This window comes from Fringilla coelebs, assembly GCF_963513975.1.
Source record: "Fringilla coelebs genome assembly, chromosome: 34".
Lineage (NCBI taxonomy): Eukaryota > Metazoa > Chordata > Aves > Passeriformes > Fringillidae > Fringilla > Fringilla coelebs.
This window is the reverse complement of record NC_140060.1, coordinates 696938-714162: the sequence shown is the minus strand read 5'-3', so window position 1 is coordinate 714162 and position 17225 is coordinate 696938. Positions and strand designations below refer to the sequence as shown.

General features: G+C 55.9%; 1 protein-coding gene across 1 annotated transcript; it reads right to left on the bottom strand.

Annotated features, from left to right (window-relative positions):
- Positions 1-153: 153 nt before the first annotated feature.
- SMG9 (SMG9 nonsense mediated mRNA decay factor) lies at positions 154-17183 on the bottom strand. Its single transcript, XM_084224193.1, has 15 exons — positions 17049-17183; positions 14572-14643; positions 14212-14455; positions 13465-13562; positions 12505-12617; positions 11386-11497; positions 9854-9949; positions 9682-9767; positions 8903-9006; positions 7445-7504; positions 7040-7212; positions 6357-6465; positions 4667-4795; positions 2119-2260; positions 154-257 (listed from the first exon to the last, which is right to left on the bottom strand). Exons 1-15 carry the CDS (start codon positions 17136-17138, stop codon positions 179-181), a joined length of 1707 nt encoding a protein of 568 aa, XP_084080319.1. The 5' UTR covers positions 17139-17183; the 3' UTR covers positions 154-178.
- Between the last annotated feature and the right edge of the window lie 42 nt (positions 17184-17225).

The window sequence follows — 17225 nt, the reverse complement described above, 5'->3', positions numbered from 1 at the left end:
AGCGCGGGAAGCCGTGAGGGGAAAGGGGCGGAGCGAAGATAATTAAACCTCCGTGAGGTAATTACGCCTAATTAAGCTTTGATTGGGGTAATTAATTAAGAAATGGCGCTAATTAAGAGCGAGACGAAGCGGTTTTGGCGGTTTATTGGCGCGGGGGGAGCCTCCCAGTGCTCCCAGTTCAGCCCAGTAAGCGGCCGTACTCGGCCAGGGCCGAGGATTTCTTCACCCCGTCCCAGATGCGGGCGGCGTAATGGAACCTGCGACCAGTATGGACCAGTATGGACCAGTACGGACCAGTACGGACCAGTATGGACCAGTATGGACCAGTATGGACCAGTATAAACCAGTATGGACCAGTACGGACCAGTATGGACCAGTACGGACCGGTATGGGCCGTTACAGGTTAAGAAACGCCCTCCCAGTTATGCCCAGTTCCCTCCCAGTATAAACCAGTCACCCCAAATTCCCCTTTAACTTTTTCCCAGTTCCTCCCAGTCCATCCCAATCCCCTCCCAGTAGCTCCCAGTTCCATTCCAGTTCCCTCCCAGTTTGCCCCAGTCCCTTTCAGTCCCCTCCCAGTCCCTCCCAGTATAAACCAGTGACCGCAAATCCCCTTTTTGCTCCCTCCCAGTTTATCCCAGTCCATTCCCAGTGCCACCAAACCCCCTCCCAGTCCCTCCCAGTCCATCCCAATCCCTCCCAGTCCCCCCTAATCCCCTCCCAGTCCCCCCAGCCCCATCCCAGTCCCTCCCAGTTTGATCCCAGTCCCCCCCAATCCCATCCCAATCCATTCCCAGTCCCCCCCAGTCCCTCCCAGTTCCTCCCCAGTCCCTCCCAGTCCCCCCCAATCCCTCCCAGTTTGATCCCAGTCCCCCCAGTTCATTCCCAGTCCCTCCCAGTCCCCCCCAATCCCATCCCTATCTATTCCCAGTCCATTCCCAGTTCATCCCAGTCCCCCCCAGTCCCTCCCAGTCCATCCCAGTCCCTCCCAATCCCCTCCCAGTCCCCCCCAGTTCATTCCCAGTCCCTCCCAGTTTGATCCCAGTCCCTCCCAGTCCATCCCACTCCGTCCCAATCCCCTCCCTGTCCGTCCCAGTCCCCTCCCAGTCCCTCCCAATCCCATCCCAGTCCCTCCCAGTCTCACCAGTTCCCCCCCAATCCCCTCCTAGTCCCTCCCAGTTCCCCCCCAATCCCTCCCAGTCCCCCCCAATCCCTCCCAGTTCCCTCCCAATCCCCTCCCAGTCCCCCCCAGTCGCTCCCAGTCGCTCCCAGTCCCCCCCAGTTCATTCCCAGTCCCCCCCAGTCCCCCCCAATCCCATCCCAGTCCCTCCCAGTTTGATCCCAGTGCCCCCCAGTCCCTCCCAGTCAATTCCCAGTCCCCCCCAGTTCATTCCCAGTCCCTCCGAGTCCCTTCCAGTTCCCTCCCAGTCCCCCCCAGTCGCTCCCAGTCCCCCCCAGTTTGATCCCAGTCTCTCCCTGTTCATTCCCAGTCCCTCCCAGTCCCCCCCAGTCGCTCCCAGTCCCTCCCAGTCCCTCCCAGTTCCCCCCCAGTCGCTCCCAGTCCCTCCCAGTTTGATCCCAATCCCCTCCCAGTCCATTCCCAGTCCCTCCCAGTCCATTCCCAGTCCCTCCCAGTCCCCCCCAGTTTGATTCCATTCCCTCCCAGTTTATCCCAATCCCATCCCAGTGCCCCCCAGTCGCTCCCAGTCCCCCCCAGTTTGATCCCAGTGCCCCCAAACCCCCCCCCAATCGCTCCCAGTCCCTCCCAGTCCCTCCCAGTCCCTCCCAGTCCCTCCCAGTTTGATCCCAATCCCCTCCCAGTCCCACCCAATCCATTCCCAGTCCCTCCCAATCCCTTCCCAGTTCCCCCCCAATCCCCTCCCAGTCCCTCCCAGTCCCCTCCCAATCCCCCCCAGTCCCTCCCAGTTTGATCCCAATCCATTTCCAGTCCCTCCCAGTCCCCCCCAGTCCCTCCCAGTCCCCCCCAGTTCCCTCCCCGTGCCCCCCAGTCCATTCCCAGTCCCTCCCAGTCCCTCCCAGTTCCCTCCCCAGTCCCTCCCAGTCCCTCCCAGTCCCCCCCAGTCCCTCCCAGTCGCTCCCAGTCCCTCCCAGTCTCACCAGTTCCTCTCGGTCAGCAGGCTGTGCGATAACTGGGATCGTGCCGCCGCCAGGACCCTCCCCCGCAGCCGGGCCAGGAGCCCCCCGAGCCCCCCCCGGCCTCGGAACGGGGGCAGGGCGGGGAACAGCGCCCCTCCCCCACCTGTGGGAGCGACCATCATACTGGTTTGTACTGGTTTGTACTGGTTTGTATTGGTTATAATGGGTTAGAATGGTTATAATGGGTTATACTGGTTTATACTGGGGCTGGCTCGTCCCCTCCCCCACCCAGGCCTTGAGATGGGGAACAGCGCCCCTCCCCCACCTGTGGGAGCGACCATCATACTGGTTTGTACTGGTTTGTACTGGTTTATATTGGTTATAATACATTATAAGTGTTATAATGGGTTATACTGGTTTATACTGGGCTGGCTCCTCACTTCACCTCTCCAGCCCCAGAATGGGGAACAGCGCCCCTCCCCCACCTGTGGGAGGGAGCACCTTACTGGTTTGTACTGGTTTATACTGGTTTATACTGGTTTGTACTGGTTTGTAGTGATTATAATGGGTTATAGTGGTTATAATGGGTTATACTGGTTTATACTGGGGCTGGCTCATCCCCTCACCCTCCCCAGCCCCGGGATGGGGAACAGCGCCCCTCCCCCACCTGTGGGAGCGCACACCTTACTGGTTTGTACTGGTTTGGACTGGTTTGTTATGGTTTATATTGATTATAATGGGTTATAGTGGTTATAATGGTTTATACTGGTTTATACTGGGGCTGGCTCCTCCCCTCACCCCCCCGGCCTCGGAACGGGGGCAGGGCGGGGAACAGCGCCCCTCCCCCACCTGTGGGAATGCACACCTTACTGGTTTGTACTGGTTTGTACTGGTTTGTACTGGTTTGTACTGGTTTATTATGGTTATAATGCATTATAACAGTTATAATGGGTTATACTGGTTTATACTGGGGCTGGGTCATCCCCTTCCCCCCCAGGCCTCGGGATAGGGAAAAGCGCCCCTCCCCCACCTGTGGGAACGCACACCTTACTGGTTTGTACTGGTTTATGCTGGTTTGTACTGGTTTATACTGGTTATAATGAATTATAACAGTTATAATGGGTTATAATGGGTTATACTGGTTTATACTGGGGTTGGCTCATCCCCTCCCCCACCCAGGCCTTGAGATGGGGAACAGCGCCCCTCCCCCACCTGTGGGAACACACACCTTACTGGTTTATACTGGTTTATACTGGTTTATACTGGTTTGAACTGGTTTTTAGTGATTATAATGCATTATAACAGTTATAATGGGTTATACTGGTTTATACTGGGGCTGGTTCATCCCCTCCCCCCCCCGGCCTCGGGATGGGGAACAGCGCCCCTCCCCCACCTGTGGGAGCGACCATCATACTGGTTTGTACTGGTTTGTACTGGTTTGTACTGGTTTATACTGGTTATAATGAATTATAACAGTTATAATGGGTTATAATGGGTTATACTGGTTTATACTGGGGCCGGCTCATCCCCTCCCCCTCCAGGCCTTGGGATGGGGAACAGCGCCCCTCCCCCACCTGTGGGAGTGAGCATCTTACTGGTGTGTACTGGTTTGTACTGGTTTGGACTGGTTTGGACTGGTTTATATTGATTATAATGGGTTAGAATGGTTATAATGGTTTATACTGGTTTATACTGGGGCTGGCTCCTCCCCTCCCTGCCCCAGGCCTCGGGATGGGGAACAGCGCCCCTCCCCCACCTGTGGGAACGCACACCTTACTGGTTTGTACTGGTTTGTACTGGTCTATACTGGTTTATAATGATTTATAATGGTTTATACTGGCTATACTGGTTTATACTGGTCTGTACTGGTTTATACTGGCGTATACTGGTTTATAATGGCTTATACTAGCTCTTACTGGTCTGTACTGGTCTGTACTGGTTTGTACTGGTTTATACTGGTCCGTACTGCTCCCTACTGCTCTACGCTGGTCTATACTGGTTTATACAGGTCCATACTGGTTTATCCTGGTCCATACTGGTCCGTACTGGTCCATACCCGTCCATACTGGTCTATACCTGTCCATACTGGTTTATACTGGTCTATACTGCTCCGTACTGGTCTATACTGGTTTATACTGGTCTATACCCATCCTTACTGGTCTATACTGGTCTATACTTGTTTATACTGGTCTATACTGGTCTATACTGGTTTATACTGGTCTATACTGGTTTATACTGGTTTATACTGGTCTGTACTGGTCTCACCTCGGGGCAGGGCGTCCTCGGGCTCCTCCTCCAGGGGGGGCAGCAGGAACAGGTTGACTGGTCTATACTGGTCTATACTGGTCTGTACTGGTCTATACCCATCCATACTGGTCTATACTGGTCTATACTGGTCTATACTGGTTTGTACTGGTCTCACCTCGGGGCAGGGCGTCCTCGGGCTCCTCCTCCAGGGGGGGCAGCAGGAACAGATTGACTGGTCCATACTGGTCTATACTGGTCTATACTCGTTTATACTGGTATATACTGGTCTATACTGGTTTATACTGGTTTGTACTGGTCTCACCTCGGGGCAGGGCGTCCTCGGGCTCCTCCTCCAGGGGGGGCAGCAGGAACAGGTTGACCTCGGGCTCGGGGGGGGGCGGGGGGGGGCTCCGGGGGGGGGAGGGGAGCAGCTCCCGCATGGACAGCGAGCCTGGGGGGGGAGGGGAGGGAGGGATCACCCCCAAATTCAGCCCAAAATGGTGAAAATTCACCCCAAAATTCAGCCTAAAATTCCCCAAAATTCAGCCCAAAATTCAGCCCAAAATTTACCCCAAATTCAACCCAAATTCACCCAAAAATGGTGAAAATTCACCCCAAGATCCCCCCAAACTCCCCCCGGGACCCCCCAAATCCCCCTCAGGACCCCTCAAATCCCCCCCCAGGACCCCCCAAACCCCCCAAACTCCACCCAAATCCCCCTGAGGACCACCCCAAATTCCCCCCAAACCCCCCAAACTCCCCTTAGGAGCCCCCAAATCCCCCTCAGGACCCCCCAAACTCCCCCTGGGACCCCACAAATCGCCCCAAAATCTCCCCCAAACCCCCCAAACTCCCCCTAAGACCCCCCAAATCCCCCTCAGGACCCCTCAAATCCCCCCCCAGGACCCCCCAAACCCCCCAAACTCCACCCAAATCCCCCTCAGGACCACCCAAACTCCACCTGGGACCCCACAAATCCCCCTCAGGACCCCCCAAATCTCCCCCAAACCCCCCAAACTCCCCCTGGGACCCCCCAAATCCCCCCTCAGGACCCCCCAAATCCCCCAAACTCCACCCAAAACCCCCCAGGGACCCCCCAAACTCCCCCTAGGACCCCCCAAACCCCCCCCGGGACCCCCCAAACTCCCCCCTAATCCCCCTCAGGATCCCCAAATCCCCCTCAGGACCCCCCAAAATCCCCCCCAGACCCCCCAAATCCTCCTCAGGATCCCCCAAATCCCTCTCAAACCCCCCAAACTCCACCTCGGACCCCCCAAATCCCCCTCAGGACCCCCCAAATCCCCCCTGTGACCCCCCAAATCCCCCAAAACCCCCCCGGAACCCCCCAAATCCCCCTCAGGACCCCCCAAACCCCCCAAACTCCACCCAAATTTCCTCCAGGACCCCCCAAAATCCCCCTGGGACCCCCCAAATCCCCCCTCAGGACCCCCCAAATCCCCCCCAAACCCCCCTAACTCCACCCTAATCTCCCTCAGGATCCCCAAATCCCTCTCAGGACCCCCCAAACTCCACCTGGGAACCCCCAAACACCACCTGGGACCCCCCCAAACTCCCCCTCAGGACCCCCCAAATCCCCTCAGGACCCCCCAAATCCCCCCAAACTCCGCCTGGGACCCCCGAAACCCCCCCAAGGACCCCTCAAATCCCCCCAGGGACCCCCAAAATCCCCTTTGGAACCCCCCAAACCCCCTAAACTCCACCCAAATCCCCCCTCAGGACCCCCCAAACCCCCCCTGGGACCCCCCAAACCCCCTCAGGACCCCCCAAATCCCCCCAAATCCCCCCCCGGGGGCGCACCCCGGTACTTGAGGCGCGAGTGCGCCATCAGGCGGCCGAGCACGCGCTGCATCTGCCCCAGGACCCCCCAAACCCCCCAAACTCCACCTGGGACCCCCTCAGGACCCCCCAAATCCCCCTCAGGACCCCCCAAATCCCCCTCAGGACCCCCCAAATCCCCCCCAAATCCCCCCCAATCCCCCTCGGGGGCGCACCCCGGTACTTGAGGCGCGAGTGCGCCATCAGGCGGCCGAGCACGCGCTGCATCTGCCCCAGGCGGCGCGGGGGAGAAACACTCGGGGGGGGCGCGGGTCTGCACGAACACTGCGGGGAATGAAGGGTTAATGGGGTTAACTGGCACACCTGGGCACACCTGGGGGCACCTGGGCACACCTGGGGGCACCTGGGCACAGATAAAGGGGAGCTGGGCACAGCTGGGTACAGCTACAGGGGAGAAACACTCGGGGGGGGGCGCGGGTCTGAACGAATACTGTGGGGAATGAAGGGTTAATTGGGGTTAATTGGGGTTAATGGGACACCTGGGCACACCTGGGGGCACCTGGGCACACCTGGGCACACCTGGGGGCACCTGGGTCAGATCCATAGGCTCAGAATCCATAAGTTCAGGATCCATACATTAATTCCATACATTATTCCATACATTAACCTCACCCAGGTGTGGGTAATACTCCGAGGGCTCAGGATCTATAGGCTCAGATCTATAGGATCAGGATCTGTAAGTTCAGGATCCATAGCCTCAGGATCCATAGGATTGATATCTATACATTAATTCTATAGCTTAATCTCACTCAGGTGTGGGTAATACTCTGAGGGCTCAGATCCACAGGCTCAGGATGCATACATTAATTCCATACATTATTCCATACATCGAGCTCACCCAGGTGTGGGTAGTACTCCGAGGGCTCAGGATCCATAGGATTGATATCCATACATTAATTCCATACATTATTCCATACATTATTCCATACATTATCCTCACCCAGGTGCGGGTAGTACTCCGAGGGCTCAGATCTATAGGTTCAGGGTCCATAGGATTGATATCTATACATTATTCCATACATTGACCTCACCCAGGTGTGGGTAGTACTCCGAGGGCTCAGGATCCATAGGATTGATATCCATACATTAATTCTATAGGTTAATTCCATACATTAAGCTCACCCAGGTGCGGGTAATACTCCGAGGGCTCAGGATCTATAGGCTCAGATCTATAGGGTCAGGATCCATAGGTTCAGGATCCATAGGATTGATATCTATACATTATTCCATACATTAACCTCACCCAGGTGCGGGTAGTACTCCGAGGGCTCAGATCCATAGGATTGATATCCATACATTAATTCTATAGGTTAATTCCATACATTGAGCTCACCCAGGTGTGGGTAGTACTCTGAGGGCTCAGGATCCATAAGTTCAGCATCCATACATTAATTCTATAGGTTAATTCTATAGGTTAACCTCACCCAGGTGCGAGTAGTACTCCGAGGGCTCAGATCCATAGGATTGATATCCATACATTAATATCTATACATTAATTCCATACATTAACCTCACCCAGGTGCGGGTAGTACTCCGAGGGCTCAGGATCCATAGGATTGATATCCATACATTAATTCCATACATTAATTCCATACATTGAGCTCACCCAGGTGCGGGTAGTACTCCGAGGGCTCAGGCTCCATAGGATTGATATCCATACATTAATTCTATAGATTAATTTTATACATTGAGCTCACCCAGGTGTGGGTAGTACTCCGAGGGCTCAGGATCCATAGGATTGACATCTATACATTATTCCATACATTAATTCTATAGGTTAACCTCACCCAGGTGCGGGTAGTACTCCGAGGGCTCAGATCTATACATTAATCCATACATTAAGCTCACCCAGGTGTGGGTAGTACTCCGAGGGCTCAGGACCCCTAGGATTGATATCTATACATTATTCCATACATTAATCCATACATTGAGCTCACCCAGGTGTGGGTAGTACTCTGAGGGCTCAGGATCCATAGCATTGATATCCATACATTAATTCCATACATTATTCCATACATTGAGCTCACCCAGGTGCGGGTAGTACTCCGAGGGCTCAGGACCCCTAGGATTGATATCTATACATTATTCCATACATTAATCCATACATTGAGCTCACCCAGGTGTGGGTAGTACTCTGAGGGCTCAGGATCCATAGCATTGATATCCATACATTAATTCCATACATTATTCCATACATTGAGCTCACCCAGGTGCGGGTAGTACTCCGAGGGCTCAGGACCCCTAGGATTGATATCTATACATTATTCCATACATTATTCCATACATTAACCTCACCCAGGTGCGGGTAGTACTCCGAGGGCTCAGATCCATAGGCTCAGATTTTGGGGGGAATTTGTGCTGGGGATTTTAAGCTCAGGATCCATAGGCTCAGATCCATAGGTTGAGGATCTATAGGATTGATATCTATACATTATTCCATACATTAAGCTCACCCAGGTGCGGGTAGTACTCCGAGGGCTCAGGATCCATAGGATTGATATCCATACATTAATTCCATACATTATTCCATACATTAACCTCACCCAGGTGCGGGTAGTACTCCGAGGGCTCAGATCCATAGGGTCAGATTTTGGGGGGAATTTGTGCTGGGGATTTTAAGCTCAGGATCCATAGGCTCAGATCCATAGGTTGAGGATCTATAGGATTGATATCTATACATTATTCCATACATTAAGCTCACCCAGGTGCGGATAGTACTCCGAGGGCTCCTCGGGCCCGGCCCCGCTCTGTTCGTGGCTCGGCGACGGCGTCGGCGGCTTCACCATCTCGGCCGTCTGCAGGAACCTGCGGGGGTTTTGGGGGCACTTTGGGGCCCATTCCCCCATTTTGGGTCATTTTCCCCATTTTTTCCCATTTTTGCCCCTTTTTCCTTCTCACCTGCAGAGCCCCAGGTCCCATTTTTGGGTCATTTCCCCCCATTTTTCCCATTTTTCCCATTTTGCCCAATTTCCCCTGTTTTTCCCCCATTTCCCCTCACCTGTACAGCCCCACGTCCCATTTTTGGCTCATTTTCTCCCATTTTGGGTCCCATTTCTCCCCATTTTTGGGTCATTTTCTCCATTTTTGGGTGATTTTCCCCATTTTGCCCAATTTCCCCCCTTTTTCCCCCATTTTCCCTCACCTGTAGAGCCCCAGGTCCCATTTTCCCCCGTTTTTGCCTCATTTTCTCCCATTTTGGGTCATTTCTCCCCAATTTTGCCCCATTTTTAGCCCATTTTCCCCATTTTTCCCCATTTTCCCCATTTTTTCCCATTTTCTCCCCTTTTTCCCCCAATTTCCCCTCACCTGTAGAGCCCCAGGTCGCATTTTTCCCCCATTTTGGCTCATTTCCCCCCATTTTGGGTCATTTCTCCCCATTTTTGGGTCGTTTTCCCCGTTTTTTTGGCTCATTTTCCCCCATTTTTCCCCATTTTCCCATTTTTGCCCAATTTCCCCCGTTTTTCCCCCATTTCCCCTCACCTGTACAGCCCCAGGTCCGTGAACCAATCCTGCACCAGCAGCACCACGTGACACACGGTGAACAGGAAGGCGGCGATCTGCAGCGACTGATTTGCATAAATTACCATAAACCCTCCCGATCCATCCTCACCTCATTAGCATACCCAGGCCCCGCCCACGGCCCCGCCCTCACCTGCGTCTCCACGTAGGCGTGGGGCAGCGCGAACTCAGGTGGGAGCTTCCGGTCGTTGTTGATCAGGTGATCCAGGTGGGCGGGGCTTAGGATGGGCTGGGGGCGTGGCCAAAGTGGGGTGGGGTCGGTGAGGCCACGCCCATATCGTGTATGGTAATGAGGGGGCGGGGAAAGGTTCTAGGGGTGTGGGCATGATGGATGGGGTTGGTGAGGACACACCCAATATGGTAATGAGGGGGCGGGGAAAGGATCTAAAGATGGGATGGGGGTGTGGCCAAGGTGGGGTGGGGTCGGTGAGGCCACGCCCATATCGTATATGGTAATGAGGGGGCGGGGAAAGGCTCTAGGGGTGTGGGCATGATGGATGGGGTTGGTGAGGACACACCTGATATGGTAATGAGGGGGCGGGGAAAGGTGCTAAGGATGGGCTGGGGGCGTGGCCATTGTGGGGTGGGGTCGGTGAGGCCACACCCACATCACATATGCTAATGAGGGGGCGGGGAAAGGCTCTAAGGATGAGCTGGGGGTGTGGTGATTGTGGGTGGGGTTAGTGAAGCCACGCCCACAGCTCAGTATGGTAATGAGGGGGCGGGGAAAGGCACTAAGGATGGGCTGGGGGCGTGGCCATGGCAGGTGGGGTCAGTGAAGCCACGCCCACACACCCAATATGGTAATTAAAGCCAGATGTGCGCTAATTAGCCACAATTAATTAAGTTCTGGGCTAATAATCATTATTTGCATGCTCATTAGTGCTAATTAATGGCAATTAAAGACAGATATGGGCTAATTAACTGCAATTAATCAACTCTCTGGCTAATAATCATTACTTACATGCTCATTAGCACTAATTAACAGCAATTAAAGCCAGATATAGGCTAATTAACCACAATTAATCAATTTCTGAGCTAATAATCAGTATTTACATGCTCATTAGCGCTAATTAGCTGCAATTAAAGCCAGATATAGGCTAATTAACTGTAATTAATCAACTCTCAGGCTAATAATCATTATTTACACACTCATTAATGCTAATTAATTGCAATTATAGCCAGATATGGGTTAATTAACTGCAATTAATCAACTTTTGGGCTAAGTTTTGAGCTAATAATCATTATTTATATGCTCATTAGTGCAAATTAACGGCAATTAAAGCCAGATATAGACTAATTAACCACAAATAATTAACTTCTGGGCCAACTTCTGAACTAATAATCACTATTTACATGCTCATTAGCGCTAATTAATGGCAATTAAACCCAGATATGAGTTAACTAACCACAATTAATCAACTTTTGGGCTAGTAGTCATTGTTTACATGCTCATTAGTGCTAATTAACAGCAATTAAAGCCCGATATCAGCTAATTAACCACAAATAATTAACTTCTGGACCAACTTTTGGGCTAATAATCACTATTTACAAGCTCATTAGCGCTAATTAACAGCAATTAAAGCCCGGTTACGGCCAGCTGGGGGGCGGCGGGTGTCCATCGGGGTCAGTTGGGGTTAATTGGCGTTAATTAGCGTTAATTACCTGGGTGTCCAGGAAGAGCACGCGCTCCTGGGTGACGAACAGGTCGATGCCCCCGGTCTGGGCCCCGCCCCTCTCGCGCAGCTCCGGCGGCTGCGGCCGGAACACGAACGAGCTGCACCAGTATGGACCAGTATAGACCAGTAAGGACCGGTATGGACCAGTATGGACCGGTATGGAGCGGTACGGACCAGTATAAACCAGTATGGAGTGGTACAGGCCAGTATGGACCAGTATGAACCAGTATGGACTGGTATAGACCGGTACAGACCAGTATGGAGTGGTACGGGCCAGTATGGACTGGTATGGACCAGTATAAACCAGTATGGACTGGTACGAACCAGTATAAACCAGTATGGACCAGTATGGAATGGTACGGACCAGTATAAACCAGTATGGACCAGTATAAACCAGTATGGACCGGTATGGACCAGTATGGACTGGTATGGACCGGTATAAACCAGTATGGACCAGTATAAACCAGTATGGACTGGTAAGGACCAATATGAACCAGTACGAACCAGTATAAACCAGTATGAACCAGTATGGACTGGTATGGGCAGGTATGAACCAGTATAAATCAGTATGGATTCCTATGGACTGGTACAGACCAGTATGGACCAGTATGGACCAGTATGAACCAGTATAAACCAGTATGGATTGGTATGGACCGGTATGGACCAGTATGGACGAGTATGAACTGGTAGGGACCAGTATAAACCAGCAACGTCCCAGTCCTTCCCAGTCCCTCCCAATCCCCTCCCAGTCCCTCCCAGTCCCCCCCAATCCCCTCCCAGTCCCTCCCAATCCCCTCCCAGTCCATCCCAGTCCCCCCCAGTTCCCTCCCAGTCCCATCCCAGTCCCTCCCAGTCAATCCCAGTCCCCTCCCAGTCCCCCCCAATCCCCTCCCAGTCCCTCCCAGTCCCTCCCAGTCCCCTCCCAGTCCCTCCCAGTCCATCCCAGTCCCCTCCCAGTCCCTCCCAGTCCCTCCCAGTCCCCCCTAGTCCATCCCAGTCCCTCCCAATCCCCTCCCAGTCCCTCCCAGTTCCCTCCCAATCCCCCCCAATCCCCTCCCAATCCCCTCCCAGTCTCCTCCCAGTCCCTCCCAGTCCCTCCCAGTACCGCGGATCCTCCTCGGGCTGGTTCCCGGCCAGCAGTGACATCACCGTGGATTTCCCGGTGCCCTGCAGCCCCAGCGCTCCCACCACCAGCACGTCCGTCTGCTCCAGCAGGAACTGGGACAAACTGGGAGTCACTGGGAGGGCCCTGGCCACGCCCCCGGCCACGCCCACCCCGATAAACCCCACCCAAACCACGCCAAGCCTGCCCCAGCCCCGCCCCCGGCCAGCTAAGCCCCGCCCCCAGCACGTCCGTCTGCTCCAGCAGGAACTGGGACAAACTGGGAGTCACTGGGAGGGCCCTGGCCACGCCCCCGGCCACGCCCACACTGATAAACCCCACCCAAACCACGCCAAGCCTGCCGCAGCCACGCCCCCGTCCTCCTAAGCCCCGCCCCCAGCACATCCGTCTGCTCCAGCAGGAACTGGGACAAACTGGGAGTCACTGGGAGGGCCCTGGCCACGCCCCTGGCCACGCCCACCCCGATAACCCCCACCCCAGCCTGCCCCAGCCACGCCCCCATCCTCCTAAGCCCCGCCCCCAGCACGTCTGTCTGCTCCAGCAGGAACTGGGACAAACTGGGAGTCACTGGGAGGGCCCTGGCCACGCCCCCGGCCACGCCCAACCCGATAAACCCAACACCAGCCACGCCCCCAGACAGACAAGCCACGCCCCCAGCACATCCAATAAGAACTGGGAGTCACTGGGAGGATCCTGGCCACGGCCAATCCCATTAGGCCCCGCCCCCAGCACGTCCAATAAGATCTGGGAGTCACTGGGATGGTCTGAAGCCCCGCCCACTCCATAAGCCCCACCCCCATCCCATCCAACATAAACTGGGAGCAACTGGGAGACACTGGGAGCTCCCCAAGCCCCGCCCCCTCCACCAGCACCAACTGGGATTGACTTGGATGGTCCTGGCCCCGCCTCCAGCCCCACCCACCCCGCTGGGGCCCCGCCCACCTCGAGGGCGCTGTCGCACCAGTTCATCTGCTCGTCCACCAGTTTGATACTGGTTTTCATCTTCTCGGGCGCCGCCAGCCGGGCCTGGGCCTGGGCAGCTGGGGGAGGGGCCAAGGGGGACACGCCCACTCTGGGGACACGCCCACATCGCGCAGAAATCCACCCCTGATTGGTTAATTAGCGGTGTGGCCACGCCCCCCCAATAAAAAATTCCTGCTTGTTTTATCACTGAGGATTTCAATTAGGCCACGCCCACAAGGTGTGGCCACGCCCACAATGGCCACACCCATTTGTGGCCATGCCCCCAAGCTGAAACCACGCCTCTTTTGTCCGTCCAATCGCATTTAAGCCAATCCTTTAGCCCCGCCCACAAATTGGCCTCGCACGCGGCAACCACACCCAAGCATTGCCACGCCCCCGTGGTAAACCACGCCCCATTTGCGCACCCAATCAAATTGAGCCTCGTCCTTAAGCACCGCCCACAAACTGACCACACCCCGAATTACCGCAACAAATCACGGCCACGCCCCCACCGCAAACCACGCCCATTTTTGCTGCCCAATCATCTTTACTCTTTTCCTTTAGCTCCGCCCTCAAATTGGCCATGCCCCCATGACCACACCCAGTTATGGCCACATCCCCACACCAAACCACGCCCATTTTGTTGGTCCAATCCCATTGAGCCTCATCGTTCAGCCACACCCACAACCCCTAATGACCACGCCCCTTTAAGCCCCGCCCACTCACGGTCCAGCGCGGCGGGCGCGGCCAATCCGCGGCTGTGCAGTTGATAGACGGGCTGGGTGGGGCGGGGCCCCTCCCTCTCGGTGGGCGGGGCCTGCTGCGGCCCCTCCCCTGCTGTCGCTGAAGCCCCGCCCCCTCCTCGCCCCTCCTCCCCTCTCGCTTTCATCAGCACGATGGGCGGGGCTGGTGCAGGAGGGGGCGGGGCTTGCGCTGGCCCCGCCTTGGGGGCGGCCGGAGGCGGCTGCTGCTGGGGGAAACGGGAAATGACGTCATGGGGCGTGGTCATGCGGTGTGGGAGGCATCACTCCCACTTTTTTGCATAGCCACGCCCCCTTTGATGGCGGCCACGCCCCCCAGGCTCACCCGCTCGGCCGGGGGCTTGGCCAGGATGATTGGCGTCTTCTGCAGGGGCCCCGCTGGCTCCTCCCCCAGCTCCTGTGGGTAGGGCGGGGTCAGAGAGGCCACGCCCATCATGCACAGAGTAAACCACGCCCACACAGGTGCAACTCCACCTTCTCCTGCGCCTCTCATTGGTCATTATAAGGCTCTAGACCACGCCTACCGTGTGCTGGACACGCCCATAGGTGCCACACCCATCAAAGCCACGCCCTCACCTTAAGCCCCACCCCATGGAGCTGCTGTCAATCATTCCTAAGCCGCGCCCCAATTAATGCCCTCACCCTGTGCTCATGTCAATCATTTCCAAGCCCCGCCCTTGCCATAGTCCCCACCCCATGCAGCAGCTGTCAATCAAACACAAGCCCCGCCCTCACACATAGCCCTGCCCCATGCAACTGTCACTCAATGCGAAACCCTGCCCACATGCAGCTGCTGTCAATCAACCCCAAGCCCCGCCTCACTCTCAACACAAGTGCTGTCATTTAATGCCAAGCCCCGCCCCACTCTCCACAGAACCGCTGTCAATCACTCCCAAACCCCGCCCCACTCTGTGCACAACTGCTGTCAATCAATGCCAAGCCCCACCCCACTCACCACACAACTGCTGTCAATCAATCTCAAACCCCACCTTCTCCCCACACAATCGCTGTCAATCAATCCCAAATCCCACCCTGTCCTCACTCAACTGCTGTCAATCAATGCCAAGCCCCGCCCTACTCTCCACATAACTGCTGTCAATCAATCCTAAGCCCTGCCCCACTCACCACACATCCAATGTCAATCAATCCTAAATCCCACCCCCTCCCCACACACCCACTGTCAATCAATCCAAACCCCGCCCCACTCTTCGCACAACTGCTGTCAATCAATGCCAAGCCCCGCCCCACACGTCCACTGTCAATCAATCCCAAACCCCGCCCCCTCCCCACACAACTGCTGTCAATCAATACCAAACCCCGCCCCACTCTACACACAACCGCTGTCAATCATTCCCAAACCCCGCCCCCTCCCCACACCTCCACTGTCAATCAATCCCAAACCCCGCCCCCTCCCCACACAACCGCTGTCAATCAATCCCAAACCCCGTCCTATTCTCCACATAACCACTGTCAATCAATCCCAAGCCCCACCCCACTCCTGACATAACTGTCAGTCAATGCCAAGCCCCACCCCTCTCCACAGAACCGCTGTCAATCAATCCCAACCCCGCCCTACTCTCCACATAATCACTGTCAATCAAACACAAGCCCCACCCCACTCCCCTTACATCCACTGTCAATCACTCCCAAACCCCGCCCTACTCCCCACAGAACCGCTGTCAATCAATCCAAAACCCCGCCCCACTCCCCACAGAACCGCTGTCAATCAATCCGAAATCCCGCCCCACTCCCCACAGAACCGCTGTCAATCACTCCCAAACCCCGCCCTACTCCCCACAGAACCGCTGTCAATCAAGCCCAAAACCCACTCCACTCTCCACACAACCGCTGTCAATCACTCCCAAACCCCGCCCCACTTTACACACAACTGCTGTCAATCACTCCCAAACCCCGCCCCCTCCCCACAGAATCACTGTCGATCAATCCCAATCCCCGCCCCACTCCCCACAGAACCGTTGTCAATCACTCTCAAACCCCGCCCCACTCCCCACAGAACCGCTGTCAATCACTCCCAAACCCCGCCCCACTCTGCGCACAACTGCTGTCAATCAATGCCAAGCCCCGCCCCACTCCTCTGCTGTCAATCAATCCCAAACCCCACCCCTCTCCCCACAGAACTGCTGTCAATCAATGCCAAACCCCGCCCCACTCCCCACAGAAGCGCTGTCAATCACTCCCCTAGCCCCGCCCCTCTCTCCACAGAACCGCTGTCAATCACTCCCAAACCCCGCCCCACTCTGCGCACAACTGCTGTCAATTAATGCCAAGCCCCACCCCACTCACCACACAACTGCTGTCAATCAATGCCAAACCCCGCCCCACTCCCCACAGAACCGCTGTCAATCAATCCCAAACCCTGCCCCACTCCCCACAGAACCGCTGTCAATCACTCCCAAACCCCGCCCCACTCTGCGCACAACTGCTGTCAATTAATGCCAAGCCCTGCCCCACTCCTCCGCTGTCAATCAATCCCAAACCCGCCCCCCTCCCCTCACAACTGCTGTCAATCAATGCCAAACCCCGCCCCCTCCTCACAGAATCACTGTCAATCAATCCCAAGCCCCGCCCCACTCCCCACAGAATCGCTGTCAATCAAAACCAAGCCCCACCCCAGTCCCCACACACCTGCTGTCAATCACTCCAAACCCCGCCCCCTCCCCACAGAAGCGCTGTCAATCACTCCCCTAGCCCCGCCCCTCTCTCCACAGAACCGCTCTCAATCTCAAACCCCACCCCGCTCCCCACACAACCGCTGTCAATCACTCCCCTAGCCCCGCCTACCCTCCTCTCTCCGCCCCCCTCCGGTTCCTTCTCCCGGTTCCAGCAGCGGCGCCGCGCGCCGGGGGCGGGGCTCTGCCCGGAGTCCGACATGGCGGCGGCGGCACCGGGGCGGCTCCGGGCCCCGAGCGGCTCCCGGGGACGGCCCGGAGGGTCCTGAGGGGTCCCGGAGGGTCCTGA

What these genes read in the sequence shown, in the direction of transcription:
- SMG9 (XM_084224193.1), bottom strand. Translation starts at nt 17,138, where the DNA reads ATGTCGGACTCCGGGCAGAGCCCCGCCCCCGGCGCGCGGCGCCGCTGC. An exon ending in CAGCCCGAGGAGGATCCGCG is followed by an intron (nt 11,498 to 12,504) that starts GTACTGGGAGGG and finishes ATACTGGTGCAG; the next exon opens with CTCGTTCGTGTTCCGGCCGC. An exon ending in GGAGTACTATCCGCACCTGG is followed by an intron (nt 7,505 to 8,902) that starts GTGAGCTTAATG and finishes ATTAACCTATAG; the next exon opens with AATTAATGTATGGATATCAA.